Source organism: Manacus candei, unplaced genomic scaffold, assembly GCF_025592945.1.
Source record: "Manacus candei isolate 608988 ecotype Guabito, Panama unplaced genomic scaffold, ASM2559294v1 h1tg000036l, whole genome shotgun sequence".
Taxonomy (NCBI): domain Eukaryota; kingdom Metazoa; phylum Chordata; class Aves; order Passeriformes; family Pipridae; genus Manacus; species Manacus candei.
Window position 1 is genome coordinate 3,930,421 of NW_026138084.1, and position 16,481 is coordinate 3,946,901.

General features: G+C 46.2%; 1 protein-coding gene across 1 annotated transcript in view; it reads left to right on the forward strand.

Moving 5' to 3' along the window:
• Positions 1-1,490: 1,490 nt before the first annotated feature.
• EFCC1 (EF-hand and coiled-coil domain containing 1) overlaps positions 1,491-16,481 on the forward strand; it is a 56,172-nt gene continuing 41,181 nt past the window's right edge. The window contains exons 1-2 of the mRNA XM_051793364.1: positions 1,491-2,190; positions 3,622-4,028. Coding sequence (XP_051649324.1) covers positions 1,552-2,190; positions 3,622-4,028 — 1,046 coding nt within the window. The 5' untranslated portion in view covers positions 1,491-1,551. The remainder of the gene's footprint in view (positions 2,191-3,621; positions 4,029-16,481) is intronic.

A 16,481-nucleotide genomic window follows, 5' to 3' on the forward strand; every position in this document is an offset into this window, starting at 1 on the left:
TCTCATGTCCCTGTGGTAGTGATAACACAGAAAGCCAAAGATTTGCCATACCGTTATGCCCTTTGCTCGTTCAAACCAGAAGCCCTCAGATGAACAACAAGGAATTCAACAGAGCCCCAAATGTTCCCCACTATTCCCAGTGATGCCGCTCTTCCATCCAGGAACACCACCAAGACACCCAACTGGAAGCCATAGGTGCTAAGCACAATTTACACTGACAGGTTTATAGCCTGTAAAGATTCTGGTAGCTTTTAAATCAATTAAGTCCATTTGGTAAACATTTTTACAATGAAACTAGTCAGGCCAAAATAAGTTTAGATCTTTGCATTGCCTAAACTCTGGGCCCTTGATGCTTTAGCTGGTGTTTGGGGTCAATGGTTTGATGTGAGTGGGTTTCCACAGTATCTGCTAGAAACATTCAAGGTTTATAGCTTTGTCTTTCCTGCCTCTCTCTGGTGCCACATTACCGGAACATTTTGACCCAAAGGCAATTTCTTGCATTAACAACAATACCAGACTATGAAAAACTCAAGTTCTATAGGTAAACATGGCTATGAAAGTGAATAAGGAATATATATGCATCCGATCACTCCTCAAGTTGATAAAAAATACGTTACAAGTTATGCATCTCTTCAAACAGGAGGAAAATGGGACCCAGACCTCGTTCACCACTGTGCCCTGTCTGGGCTGTTAATGGGGTCTGTTTGCACCACCCCGACTGTGCCACCATATTCAGACCTTGGGCACAGCTGGTGCCACTGTCACCTGTGGCACTCTGGTGGAGGAGCCCTGCTCGTAGCTGCACTCAACAACACAGGTCCTACTCCACAGCCAAGAAGAGACTAAAATCACTGCTTTGGAAAGCTCGGCCATCTGAACCAGTCTAACACTTACTCATCTCTATCACAGAAGACTTAAAAAACACATACCAATATCATAAAGTCACCATATCTACAGAGATGAGGAAGCCTGAGTGAACAGAAAGATGATTGTCTTCTAAGCACGTTAGTTTTGTTAATTTAGTGGAACCACTCAGTCACTTGTCAGACTGGATTCTGTTATCCTATCACTTTTGCTCACGTTAAAGGGGAACCAGAGGTACATTAGTTATCAAGTTAGAAACAAACTTGGAACTCAGGCTCGGCTGGAATCCTTTTCCCGACAGACAAACGGAGCAGGGTCGCACCTGCCCGCTCCGCCTGAAGCCCTTTTCCTGACAGGCAAAGCCGAACGCGGCTCCCGCAGAGGGCCGAGCCCGGAGCTCCGCGTGGGAACAGCCCGGCCCCTCTCCCGTCCCGCCCCGTCGCGGGCGCGGAGCTGTGCGGGGCTGAGCGGAGCCGGGTGGGGCTGAGCGGGGCCAGGCGGGGCCGGGCGGAGCTGTGCGGGGCCGGGCGGAGCTGTGCGGGGCCGGGCGGGGCTGAGCGATGCTGAGCGGGGCCGAGGGGGCCGGGCGGGCTGAGCGGGGCCGGGCGGAGCTGTGCGGGGCCGGGCGGGGCCGAGCGGGGCTGTGCGGGGCGGGCTCGGCCGGGCTCGGGATGCTCGGGGAGCGCGATGGAGCCGGCTGAGGGCTGGGACCCCTACGGGCGGCCGGCCCGGCGCACGCAGTGGCTGGTGAGCGCCCTCGCCTACCACTACGGGCTGGACCGCGGCGTGGAGAACGAGATCGTGGTGCTGGCCACCGGGCTGGACCAGTACCTGCAGGAGATCTTCCACCACCTGGACTGCGCGGGGGCCGGCCGCATCCCCGGCGAGGATTTCCGCACGCTGTGCCAGGTGCTGGGGCTGGAGGAGGCGGCGGAGCCCGAGGAGTGCGCGGGGCTGTGGGACGGGCTGGCGGCCGGGCTCACCTTCCGGCAGTTCCACGCGCGGCTCTGCGGGCTCTTCAGCACCCGGGCGGGCGGGGCCGAGCCGCGCCTGCCGCTGGGCCGGGACAGCGAGCACATCGAGACCCAGATCCGGCTGCGCAGCCCCCGCCGCCGCCGCCGCGGGCACCCCCCGGCCGGGCGGGCGGGCCCGGAGCGGCGGCCGGCGGGGCCCTGCTCCCCGGAGTGCTACGAGGAGATCGTGGCGCTGGAGCAGGCCGAGGACCGCATCGCCAAGCTGGAGGAGGAGAACGGCAGCCTGCGGGAGCTGGTGGAGGACATGCGGGCCGCCCTGCAGAGCAGCGATGCGCGCTGCCTGGCGCTGCAGGTGAGTGCGGCCGCTCCCGCTCCCCTCGGCGCAGGGGTGTCAGGCAAAACTCCGTTTGCCCATCAGGAAAAGGATCCCAGCCGAGCCTGAGCTCCAAGTGTGTTTCTGACTTCATAACTAACTTATCTCTGGTTCCTCTTTAACGCGAGCAAAACGACAGCACCGCAGAATCCAGTCTGACAAGTAACGCTTGTGAACAAGTGACTGGTTCAGTCTATTAAGAAAGATGCTGCTCTCTGAAATGCAGTGCTAATAAGCCCTGTGCCCCCAGCGTAATGGATAAAAGGAGTATGGCATAGACCAAAGTTGGTCTTACATCCTCAGCATTAATTTTTAGCAAAGTTTGGTTATGTGGAGGTTTTAAGGACAAATGTTGCATTTTCACCGGTGTGACATTGTATATGGTTAAGGGATAGGCTGAAAAGCACCCTGCTAAAAGTGTAGGGGACTTCAGGTGTGTAATACCACTCCTCAAGTGCACATGCACGGGCAGTTATATACTGGTTATGCATCATTACAGGGCTTTTTCCTAAAGTCAGAAAGAACTCTTGGGTTCTTACCTGTACAAGCACATGCAGTGTCTCAGTTATAAGTGCCTTGGAGACATTAGAAGTGTGTTTTGTTCAGAGTGTGGTCACGAGAGTTCAGAGCTGGAGCCAGTTCTGCAGACAGGCTGATGAATAGTCTCTGGCTCCTCTGCAGAGCCCCATTAATTCTGGGGCTGGTTCCTGGTGGTTCTGCTGTACTGGCCATACATACTTAGCAGCAGTTAAATTACTCTGGCATGAAATAGCATGGAACAGGCAAAGCAGTGAAGGGCAGAGTTCCCTGGTTGTTCTGATCACGTCAGATTTCTCACTAACACAGCACTCACAGAACTCTGCCCCATGTGTGACACTGCCATTTCCTTGAGCTGGCTGTGCCTCCTCACAATGTCCAGCATGGCAGGTCAAAGCCACTTCTACATTTTCATCCGAAAAGAGAAAGGAAATTAGAAGCAAACACGAAGTCATTAGTCAGAGAACCCAGAAAGAATCAGAAGGGAGCTCGAGAACTCCCCCAGCTCACTTCTACTGACCTCAGTTCTACAATGAACACTTTGACTTAACTGGAAATATTTCTTTCAGAACACTACTTGCCTTCTGAGGACAGACCATAGTAATGACTTTAAAGCTATACGGACACTTGTGCAATAACCTAATAACAAATAGTTTGAAAATTAAATTTACAGATACATATTAAAAACTACTTTCCAGAGAATGTTTCCTTGTCTCTCTATTTCACAAAGGTAAGTAGCTTATTAGTTGCTGATCAGCTATATGTGATTGAAAAAAACCCAAAAAACTACAATCCAGAGATTTCAGTCTTGATAAAATGTCAGCTGCTTTGGACACAATGATTTCTCCTGCTTTCTGCTCCTGGTCGTTGTAGGTGGGACTGCGGAAGAGCCATGCGAACCACAGGGAAGAGGGGCCCTGTTCCATGGGGAGTAAGAGACCATTACCACAGAACCACTCCCAGAGCAAGTGCCTCCAAAGTGTCCTGAAGGAAATGGAGCTCATCCGGAGCTCCAGGGATGGGCAAATCGAAGAAGCAATCAGGTTCAACCAGGAGCTGGAAAGGGAGCTGAGGAGCTCCCAGGAAGCCCTGGTCAGTCTGGAGGACTGCAACCGTAACCTGAAGAGGGAACAGGCAGAGATGAGGAGGAAGGTGGAAGAGGCGAGACACGCCGTCCTGAACAGCCTTGGCAAAGTGAGGGAGCTGGAAGTGACAGCCAACGAGGTGCCACGTCTGCAAACACACATCCAGCAGCTGGAATCGGAACTGCAGCACTACAGGTAAGTCTGAGTCCATCAAAAGTGCCTATAAAATCACAAAGTTAGTTTGAAAATCACTGGCTGGGGCTTATTAAATGTCTCCAGGTACATCTTGTAAAATCTAGCCAGAGGGAAATTAGAAGCTGCTTGTCCATTTTCTTGGTAGGGATCCATAAGAGAGCTGGCAGCGTTCAGGGGGAGGTAGGCCAAAGTAAGGGTGCTGATCTGCAGAGAGCTGAAGTTACTCCTCAAACACACAGCAACAGGACTCAGTGATGTCTCAAAAGGACATCATAATGCTTCAAGAAAGCCCAAAACAAATTGCTGACACTCCTTCAGAAACCATTTCCAACACACTTCTTTTTTTCACCCTATTTCCTGCTCATTAGGTCACATCCAAAGCCAGCTGTAAGCAGATGGCTGACACTCCATGTCTTGGGAAAGCTCTTCAACTTGTCATAGGAATTGGGGGAAAGCACACAGGGCCAACTTTTGGCCAGTGGTTTTAAACTCTGCTGTCTTCACTGCTGCTTCTCTGACAGAATAGGTAATACTCCAGAAGAGAGAAGCTGAAACTTTCCTGAATCCACAAAATAATATAGAGGGAATCTCAAACAAAAATACATTATCCAACTAAACTCCACTTTTGTAATAACATAAATAAATGTTTCCAAAAGTCAGAAAGTTGGTCATGAATTTAATAGTTCACTGGTTTTGTTGCTTTTTGTCTCAGACGAAACTTGGACTCATTGATGGTTATTAAGTGTGTTAGGCTTTTCTGCCCAAGTCTCAAATTGACCTATGGATTAACATCTAATTTAAATTTTCACTGACCCAAAGCAAAGGCAATATTTATATATATTTTTACTAACTGTACTAAAGCTAGTATTTTAATACATTGTCTATTCTGAACTCCTTGTCTCTTCTTAAACTTACACTTCCTCTGTTTGCTTATAAGAAGAGTTCATAGTGAGTTATTTGTGGCATCGTAGCTATTGTACTGTTTTATGAAGTGAGGAAATTCTAAAAATAACCGTTTTATCCAGTGTCTTTCTTTAAACATTGTGTATGTTAATACCTGTGTGGTTGCAGAAGATAAAAGCATTTATTTAAACATCTGTAGGATTTAAAAAACACTATGAAGGCATGTAATGTCCAAGGTGACTGTCAGGGATATGTAGATAAATGAGAAAACTCTTAATGTTAGGGGGGATCACACTACTTGTCTAGTCTCATATTCTCCCTGGCATGAGCACCAAAGACTTCTTGTCCTGCAGAATTGCTTTTCCCAAGTATGATGAAGGATAAAAGAATCCCCTTTAACAGGTAGAGATGAATGAGTTGAAGGCAAAAAGGAATGTCAGCTGGGACTTGCAGAGCAGGAACTTTATGGGTTACATCAAAACATACACTGTGAGTTTAAAAATGTAAATTACATGTTCCTTGTCAGATAACCTTAATTTGTAATATTTATTTTTATATTACATGCTAATTTAAAGGGAGTGTAAAGCTCAGGAATGGTGCTGGACTGACCACTGGGGAACTACACCCCTTTTTAATCCCGGGGTACATTGACCAGGCCAGTTCCCACCCTTTCGGATTCCCTTTTGGCCACAAAGCACTTCCATCTCCCCATCCATGTACTACAGCTCTTGGATCCAGCACTTTCAGAGGCACTTAATGAGGACTGTGGCTTGCATGCCTGTGGTCATATTCCACAGTAACTGGAGTGCCATCATTCCTCACATTGCAGGGGTGGCACAGAGGTGTTTCATTTCGGTGGTGCAGAGCTCAGGGTTGCTGTGGGGAAGGACACCAGCTGTCCCTGCCCCACACAGCCTCTGGCACCAGGGCTTGTCCCGCTCCCTTGCCCTGCTCACACTCGTGCTGCTCCCCCCCCAAACTCCTCCTGCTCCCAGGGAGTCCCCTCCTGTCTGCAGAGATCCAGCCCCGCCGTGCAGCCCGGGGGAGGTGCTGGCAGTGCTGCTGAGGGAGCTGCTGAGTTGGCCGAGGTGTGGAGGTGGAGGGAGAGCTGCTGTGTCCCCCGACTGTCCCTGCTGTTATGGCAGTGTTATCCAAGTCAGTGTGTGCTGAAGTTGGTACTCCAGTGAGCTTTCTCCATTGCCAGGTGCCACACAGAGTCTGAGAGCAGGACCTAGGCTTGGCAAGAACTAGTGCTGCGAGGCAGCAGTGGAGAGAAGAGGATGGGGATTTGAGTATCCTGCAGAGAGCATTTAAGATTGCAGGGGTGTCTCCTGAGAATTCACCTTAACTGGCTTGTTCTGCCACAGGTTTGCTCCAGCTAAAGGCTCATTCCTTATAGAGAGGATCATGTTTGGGTCCAGTCTATGAACTTTACATGCTGCTCCTATTTATAGTTCCATATTATTAAAGGAAATTCAGCATCTGAATACAGAAGGGTTTAGAAAGTCAGGCAAGTCCCATTCTTATGCAGTGATGCCCAGGGAGTTATTCTCATTTTGTACTGAGGCACTTGATTTCATTTTCCCAGGTATAGTTCTTTTCAATTGTTCTTACTGAAGCTCAGCAGTTCATTTATGGATTATTTCTCCAGTTTCTCAGGATGCTATTGGGACTAACCTCCAAACTGCTCATTCCCCCCCAGTTTGGAGTCCATTGCACACTTGTAATTTCTCCTTCAAAAGCTGGAGCCCAGATGAACACACTGGTGAGGTCCCAGGCCAGATTCTGGTGGCCTTCCCTTGATAGACTCTATCTGAGGACAAATCATTACCAGCTGTTCCCTAAACTCCCTTTTTTTTCCACTAAGTTTTGCTCCAGCTCAAGGGGACACCATCCATGTATTCTAATATAGTCTTATGACTTATAAGTATTGTTTATAGGAATGCCACATATAACAATGTTACTACAATTAAAATGTCACATCTATTCCTTCTTTTTCTCCATTCAGCCATTTTCCCTGTCAGAAAAGGAAATTAGATTGGTTTGACATGAATTGTTCTTGCCAAATATAAGTTGGCTCTGTTTTCTATACTACATTGTAGGTGGCTTAAAAATTGATCACTTAATAAAGTTTATGGATTCTTTTTCTCTTTAATAGCATTGGAGAGAATAAAAGAATTTAACAACATTTTTTTTGATCTCAGTGTAATAAATAAAAAGAAAGGTCATTTAGAATTGAAATACACTTCATAATAGAGACGTTCACAGAGGGTTTATGTTGCTGCATTAATCAGCAGTGGAGTAATTACATAGGTCAGTGGAAAGGGTCATAAAATACCAGAAATGCTTCCCATATGCATGGTCTGTCTCCCGAATTACTTAATTATCCATCAGCATTTATATGTGTTAATGAGTAGGAATCCTTTATGCATGGAATGCAGAGGCTTGTTTCCTCCCCTCATATTCTCCTATAAATATCAAGATTGAGGCCTCTGGCATAATTTTCTCCATTTATTTATTTCATCAGTGTTAATTTTTTTAAAAAACTTATGCTTCAGGTTATCTTACTTTGGAAATAGTTCTACTTTTCTTTCAGGAGACAGTGTCCTGATCTTTTCAATAATTTCTCAGGTTGTCATTTATTCTGTAAAATATAACAGGATGGACCAAATCAATAATCCAAGAACAGGAGAGGAATATGGAAATATTCCTAACTGGTACAGAATCAGCTCCATTAAATGAAGAAAGAAAAGCCCTAGGAAGGAAACACTAATGCACGAAAGAAGGTCTCTATAGCAGGTTATTTCCAGGCATGCTTTATACTTAGGCATTCTAGAACTGTTCTATTTTAAAAATTAGACAGTAAATAAAAAAAATCTGGACTATTTCTGCTTGACTATTGTCATCAATACCAATTATTTGCTGGTTGTGAGGTGGAACGTGGCAAGTTGTTTCGGGTGGCACAAAACTTGAATGGAGGCAGTGGGTGTTCATGTGCTGGATCACACAAAAGACTGGACAGACCTGCAGATGATAAATATGTCCTTGGCCAAGAGCAGTGACAGGCAGGGAGCAGGGACTGATGGCAGTAGGAATGAGGACAGTCAGGGAACTGAGCTCATGGAGAGTAAAATGAAATGTTGCTTTGCAGAACCTCATCTGTAAAAGTGCTCAGATTGTTTGGGATGAACTCATGTCATCTCATTTTATGCTTGTACAGGTTATTGTTTTCTACTTAGGACTGTGAGAAGTTATGTATTGCATAGAAGTCTGCCCAAAAAAACACAGAACTTCAAGTTTTTAAAGAAGTTAATAGTAACAGGTGAATATGTTATCATCATCTGAAGCTTAGACTACTGGCATGTCTCATAGTAGAATTGTAAGCTAAGCAAGCAAATCAGATTACTCTCATTGGGAACACTTTAAAGGAACTTTAAACACTTTAAAGTTTCATTTCCCAAAAAGGGATAATGGAGGATATTGTTACATATGATAGAGAGAACGGTACAGAGCAATTTAAATACATTAACTTGGCATTGAAGAAAATGTGTAGCATCTCTTCCTATGGAAGGGGAGTTTTATTTCAAATGCAAGTCTCTCAATGCTTCCCATAATAACAGCAAACCCTTTACTTCAAATCCATTCGAATGAATGCATTTATCCCCAAGGAAGCCTGTACTTGTGTGCTGTGCCGTTGGAAGTGTAGCCAGTTCTCTGGCCCTTTTCCATGCTGGACTCTTAGTTACACAGTGTTTATTCTTGGGAGGCTTTCCCTGCCTTCTCCCTAAATCCTCCTTTTATCTGCCTGGCCTTATTTGCTGTGTGGGGAGTAAATCACTGGAGCACAGTGGCAGTGCCACACACGGGGCACTGCCCGTTCCCGGTGTCCAGGCTGCTCCCACAGCCCTGTTCCTCGGCAGCCCTGGCACGCCCTTCCTGGGGAGGGAGAGGGGAAGGTTCAGAGCAGCCCTGCAGGGACAGAGCACAGTCCCAGCCAGGGAGTTGTTCTGTGCTCTCCTGCACAACTGCCTGTTAAAGCTGTCTCCTCCCCCCTTCTGTGCAGAATTTGCATCATTCTGACCCCTCCTGTACCAGAGAGGTTATTTTCTCCCCAGAGGGTGTGTATTCAATGTTTGTGCAGCCTTGGATTAGTGCCTGGACGTTCAGCCAGCAGCTTGATGGCCCCGCAGTGACAGCTGTGCACCTCCCTCCTTGCTCTGGCTGCCCTGGCTTTAGATAGTCTTTCCCCAAGAAAATACGCACTTACTGCACAGACTTTCTAGGTGATCAGCATAGTATCTATCTTGACTACGCCAGCCAAATAGAAAGATTCATTTCGTACACAAACATAACTTTAAAGAAAAACGTTACTCCCACGCCCCTTTCAAACCCAAGGACTGGACTCCCCATCAAAGGCTGGGCCCCTTGGAAAGCACATCCCCCACAGCAGGCACGGTCTGGGCCATCCCCAGCCCTCACTGCACCCCTCTGCCCTGCAGCACCTCTCCCCTCCAGCCCCAGCAGGGTGGCACTTGCTGCCCAGGCCCTTGTGCCTGGCGGTCCCGTGGCTGGGGACAGGCCCCCAGTGCCCCGTGCTGCTGCTGGAGCAGGGCAGAGAGCTCAGAGTGCATTAACCTCCGTGCCACCCTGGGACAGACCCTGGCACTCCAGAGCCCCCTGCACGGAGATACAGGCACAGCAGAGTGGCAGTGGAGGTACCAGCTTGGACAAGACCAGGGTCTGCATCCCTCTGGACCCAAAGCCAGCTCCCAGCAGTGCAGGAGAGCTGCTTAAAGCAATTATTTATCACCAAGAAAAACACACCACTAGGCCAAGAATCTGTAGCCTCCTGTCACACCAAGTGTCACAGCTCAGGATAAACCTCCCTGGGGACAGTTCCCTGTTGCCTGCACAGCCACATACTGGTCCTCTCCTCGGTTCTTAAGCAAACCTGACACGTTTGTAGCCCCTTCTGTGCTCAAGAGCACCTGCAGGAAGGGGCCTTGCCCAGAGCACTCCAGTTTTCCCACTCCATGTGACTGAGCTGTGCTCTGCTCATACGCTCTGAGATCAGAGCTGCTGGATCCATCAGCATTCCTTTGCTTCTAGGAGTAACAGGAACACACTGGGCAATAAATCTACTGCATGGAAGTTGGCCAGACCTCCCTAACAGAGGCTTTGAAGGGCCAGGTGCATTTTTAAAATTTATTTTTTCTTCAGGTCAGTTTTATGTAAGACCAAGTAGTAATATGTAACCTCAAAGTGTAACCTGTGGTTTAAACGTGGGGTATTTATGTTTTATCTCCCTGGATGTCACAGATATTGACAAAAATCCAAAGTAAAACCTGAGGGCAGGTCCTCTCAGGGCAAGATCCTGAGAGGACCAGAGTAGTGACAAGTGCTTCAATCAGGCGCTTACACACATTGTATAAAGTAGTTAAGGACTCCACTGAGCTCCTCCAGAGAGAAAATTAAAACAACTCAACCACTCGTATCTCATGTGGGTTTAGCACATGTCATTTTTGTGTCCTTTCACATAAGTGACTCTGCAAACCAAGCACTCAGGCACAGGCAGAGAATTCTGCATTCTTTTAAGCTTTTTTTTCTGCTGGAAGAATAAAAGGGAAGAAATTCAGTTTTTTATTTTCTTCATAAACCTTGAAAATCACTTCATGAAAATGAGAAGTTCTACTAAAGAAATAGGAAGCGATTATTCACTTTTTGCTCTTCATCTCACTTTCCTTCAGAATACAAACCAGACAAGGTAGTTTGTAAGATATATGCTGACAACCCAAGTTTTCAAACAGATTAAGCTAATTGTCTTGCTAAAATAGTCTGCTCTCAGAATATGGAAGGATTAATGATCTGCAGGAGAGGAGGCCTTATCTCTTGAATACATCCCAAAACAGACAATGATGTAACAAGATGAGTGAAGTCACCCTTTGTTTGAGAAAAATTAGTGGATGTTAAACAAAACAAAACCCAAATTCAACAAAAAACCTTTTAAATTTATTTACTGGGGGAAAAAAAAGGATGGAATCATGAAATCTGGACCAGTGCACTCAGACCTGTCCTTTGATTTGCAGGTAATATGTTCTGTCTCAGCAGCTTGCTCCAAACAGGTGTCTGATAGAGTTGGCCACCCAGAGAAGGGAATACCAGATGCACAGGCAACTATTCTACTTCATCATAACTTCTGTTCTCAAAGAGCAGCTCTATGTAATATAAACACTAAATCATCTGGAGACCTGGGAAAATATTTAGAAAGTAAATTAATAGACTCCATGACTTTGCTGGGAACTTGCCATAATACAAACCCATAGCCAAGCAAAGTTCTTAAACCCCATCCCCAGGATAGCACAGCTAAGATCAAAAGACTTTAAATACCATCATGTTCCTTAGGAACTACCAGGAACTGAGGGAGACAGGCAGTATTTAAAACTACCTGGACTCTGAGCAGGTTGGAGGGTGAGCTGATAAATGTCACTGAGGTGAGGAAATACAGTAAAGGCAATTTCTGTACTTTCAGTGACATGGTTATTTAGCAGTCCTGCAAATATTTGTTCATTTTGCTGCACCCCAGAGTCTGGATTCCTGCTCAATCACTGCCCATGTTTACTGTACTTTCTCTTCCCTTCATTCTCCAGTGTATTTTTTCAACTTTATCAGCATCTCATCTCCCTGCTTAGCAGACTGATTAAAATCCAGATTGGTCTTTGCCTCTCTCATGAGTGGTTTATGGTATTCTCTTTGTGATACCTGGCATTTCCCTGGCACTCTGTATCTCAGCTGTCCAGAGCTGCAGCCACTGAAGCAGCCCAAGGAAAACTGCAGTCACAACCTAAGGATAATGCTGCCCTCAGACCAGAGAAACAGCTGGAAAATAATGCCCTGAACCATGAGTAAACCTGATTAAATGCATGTGATCCTAAAGATTCGCATTCTGAGATAATCCCAAATTGGATTTGCAATTGGAAATTCAAACACGGACTGAGATTTGGGGGGAAGAGGGGAAGGAGGGCAGGGGGAGGAGCTGGTCAAAGTATTTGCTTAGATCCATTATAGAGAAGAGATATCCAGCTGGCAGCAGGGTTGGAACTACATGGTCTTTAAGGTCCCTTCCAACCCAAACCACTCTGTAATTCTATGATATTTTCACAGTTCCGGATGTGAAACTATCTGTGTGCTCCAGTCAAGCAACCTGAAAGTTGTGAATTACATCAAGAGACTGGCTTTAGTTCAGAGACCATCTTTTATCTTTGAAAAAGGAATTCTGTATACATTTTTATAGCTTTTCATAATGCCCATCTGAAAATCTGGCAAATTCTGATAAAAGTGAATAAATATCCCTTCAAGGATCACAAAGGTGCAGCTCAGCTTTAGAGAAAACAGCATGGGCTGAAGCTTGACAATTATTGCAGGTATCTGTATCCCAGGGTGCTGCCTGTGTTCTGTTCACCATTTCACATTGGAAAGTACTCTATAAAACAGAAATGGTTGGTCAATAAGTGCCAGATATCAGCTCTGAGCACAAGACATCTTTAGAAATTTACTTCTGTGTAACAAGTAACCTCAGCCTTCACAGCATCGTTCTTAAAACCACGTGAAAAATGAGGTGTAGAGGCTGTGATTGACTCGGTGTTGCAGTCCCTCCTTGTTTGGGGAGAAAAATATTCTCTGAAGGGTGTCTGAGCTTCAAGTGCTAATTGCCATCACAGCACACATGGTCCATTCCAGGAGCAGAGGTGCCGAGGGGTTTAGGGATCAGATTTCAGTGGGAAGCGCCCAAACCTTTCAGTGAATGTCCAGAATGAAAATCAGGCCCTATGCTTTGTTTGGTGAAGAGTCTCTGTTCACAGCAGAGTGTTTCAGGGAAGGTTCATGATATCCCATTAATCATAACACTAAACTTTCTGCTATTCACAGCACATCTGCTCTGCTTCTACTCTCTGTACTCGACCCCATCACACGTCCTTGGCATTCATTTATGTAACATGAAAGTATGAGGAGATCAGCCAGGTTTAAAGCACTGCACTGGCAGGTTTAAGCTGAGCTCCAGGTACAGTATTGTCACAGTCCTGAAGCTGGTAGGTCTAAGGGGCACTGCTTAGCAGAAAATTACACAACAGAAATAGGAGCCATGCTTATGAAAACTGCAGGAAAAGAGGTTATGTCCCCACTTCTGTGGCAGCAAACGGGAGAAGGTGGCATTTCCAGCAGGACTCCTGCAGGTGGGGGTACCCCTGTATTTTGGGTGCATCAGTGGGGGTCACCCAGGGAGCTCAGTCTGGCCCTGCACCAGCACAGCACCCTGAGCACCCAGAGGGCACAGCACGAACACCTCCCTGGGGTGAACTCCCCCTGCACAGCACGGGCACACCCTGGGAAGCACAGACCTCTAAACAGTCTGTGCTGCAGGACAAAGTGCATCCAGGGGCTGTTTATAGTGCTCTGGTTCAGTGACCTGACAGATAATAAATGGGGTAAACAAAGGGGCTGCTCACACCTATAGCTCTGCTCTGGTTTCATGTAGACCCAGGCAAAGTACTCAGGTCATCCTCCAAAAGTGTAGTTTGGGAACTGTTTAAACTAGTTGCATATTTATTTAGGTTACATCAGGCAAGATTTCACATAGACAAAATTAAAAGGAAAAGCAAAAAAATGGTGGCATTTTATTTCGATGCTTTCTTGATGAATTGTTTTGATTTTTTCTATCTGAATGACATTAATAAATCAGATTTCAAAATATCACTTTAAGACACACAGAATCAATAAAATGAAATATTTCATTTTGGTTCCATGTTGAGGAGACAGTTTCCTTAGATGAAAAATACTTTTTCCTCAGATTTCTAAGTCAACCAAACAAAACCAACCAACCAACCAAACAAAAACCCAGAAACCCAAAACCAACTAAACAAAAATTTGAACTATTATAAGCAAAAGTTGGAAGAGAAGCTGGTCCTTATTCTGAAAGATCTGTGTTTCCATTAATGAATCTACATGGGTTTGCCTAATTTCCAAAACTATCCACATTTCCAAGAGACAATTCCCTCAGCAGAGGAAAAAGAATAAGAAAACCAAAAGTAAGAATGCTCTTAGCTTATACTGTCAGCAAGAATGTGGCTGTGCTTCTGGGGCCTGGCTGGGATGTGATGGGTTTTTCAGGAGAAGTCTTCCAGCTGTGAAATATTCCCAGCCCTGGCAGGATATTCCTGGGTAAATGCACTACAAAAGACCTTCCAGTGCAGCCAGGGCTTGGTATTTTTCAGAAAAGTTATGATTAATCTCAGAACTACGTACCAGGTTTATTCTTGTGCTGTCTGTCTTACTCTTGCTGCTTTTCCCTCTGTCCCATTGTTCCCTGCCTGCTTTGCTCTCTTTGGTTTGGGTTTTTCGGTCATCATGATTTACAGTTTCCAAATGATGCTTCAAATGCATTTAAAAATAGGAATCTTTAAAAAGGAAATAAGTTTAAGGCTTTTTAGGTAAATACTATGCAGTATATGAATGATCTATGCTCGGAATTCATATAAAAAAAATCATCATTAAGGATCTAAGATCCTGAGAGTTCTGAGGTGTTTAGACCTGTACGTCACATAATTCAGAGGAACTGTCAATCTCTAAGGATTGGCACTTCTTGTGAAGTATTAAAAGTCACTTATATTTAAATTGCAGCTCTCCAACCTTATCAGTTAATGCTCTGCTTCTGCAAACAGCAATGTCTTGCATCAAACAAGGCTTTTCTTCTAGTTAGGGTATAGGTTGTTTATAATCTAAATTATCTCTTTATTAAATTATATTCTTTTTAGAACAGAAAATTATTAATGCTGGAAAGGCAACAATTATTTCTTCCTCTTCCAAGCAGTTTGAGCTTTTCCATGGCAGGCTCCCATGGACTAGATAAATTCATGGAGCTCTGCTTTGTGAACGAGTGCAGAAGTCACCAGCAGGTAATTGATGCTTTGCTGCCTCATGTGCTCAAGTCAAAACTTTAATTCTATTGATCTGCATTCACCTGTCATTATATATAGGAAGCAAACAACAAACAAGCCCTAAACAAAGCAATGGCTCCATTGCAGAGCCCACAAAGACACCCCAGTTTATCTGTGAGTGCCTGCAGGGCAGAGCTGAACCTCCATCCTTCCCTTCCCGGGGCTCGGGGAAGAAAGGAAAGGCCATGGGGAGCAGGAGGGGGAAGAAAGAGCAGTTCTGCTCATTACCCTAAAAAAGGAGCTGTCAAAGCATCACCTTCCTTCCTCCTCCCTGCCCCGCAGCCCTCTGCGGGCCAGGCAGGAGAGGTTTCAGTGGGGCAGGGGGTGAGTGCTGGACCCGCCCGGGCTGTGCGGGACAAAGCGGGCTGTGGGGAGGGGAGGGGGGCAGCTCTGGGATCCTGCCCGTCCCTGGGCCCGGGGCACACAGAGACCCCTCCTCTGGCAGCTCTGACCTGCCGGGGGGTCCTGCGTGGAACCGGGAACAGGGGAGCAGGACCCTCGGGATGAGAGTCCGAGCTGTCCTCGTCGGGGTCAGAGCCCTGGCTCACACCCAGCGGTAGCGCTGCCCCAGGAGGGGCTGTTTGATCCCAGCTCCGGGCTGGGGGGAGCGGGGTGGCATCTCCAAAGGCTGGACGGGGTGAGCCGGGAGGGCTGAAGGACAGACAGACACCAGGGACTGTGCTCTTCCAAAGGAGGGTTATGGAGCATCCAAGGACAGACAGACTCCAGGGACTGTGCTCTTCCAAAGGAGGGTTATGGAGCATCCAAGGACAGACAGACTCCAGGGACTGTGCTCTTCCAAAGGCAGCATGGGGTGAGCTGGGAGGGCTGAAGGACAGACAGACACCAGGGACTGTGCTCTTCCAAAGGCAGGGTTATGGAGCATCCAAGGACAGACAGACTCCAGGGACTGTGCTCTTCCAAAGGCAGGGTTATGGGGCATCCACGAGTTCAACCTGCAGAGGCCCCAGTTCACTTTCAGCTGATCCTCCTGCTCTCCTTCTTCGCCTCTTCCCCCCAGAAGCTCAGTCTGTGTTTGAACTTCCAGTTTGGGATTATCTCACAACACAAATCTTTAAGATCTGATGCATTTATTTTTGATGAAGTTAAGCAAACCAAGGCTTTTGAATTTTGGTTTGTGTTTTAACCAAGCTTAAAATGAAGCAACTCTTCAGTGACACAAGTCCTCCCAGGACCCTGGGAACATGTGCTGCTTTACCATGCTTTGCAAAAATGTGTAGTTTTTTTCCATTACTTTATAAGTGAAACTGTAAACCCATGATCTGTCCCAGAATATAACTTATAAAGTGCCAAGTCAGTGCTATAAAACAGGTGTAAAGAAGTTTATGTGGCTTAGATTGTGTATCCTTAAATTTAAAGGGCCTTCTCTCCCTCCTTGATTAAACAAATGGAAAAAAACCTTGGTGGATGATGTGCATCATATATATGTATTATGGATTTTATATTTAAAAGATTAATTTGTGCTTAAAAAACCGGTTTAAATCCATGATATATCAGGATGTTTGTGTCTCATTAAACACACTGCAGAAGAGACCAT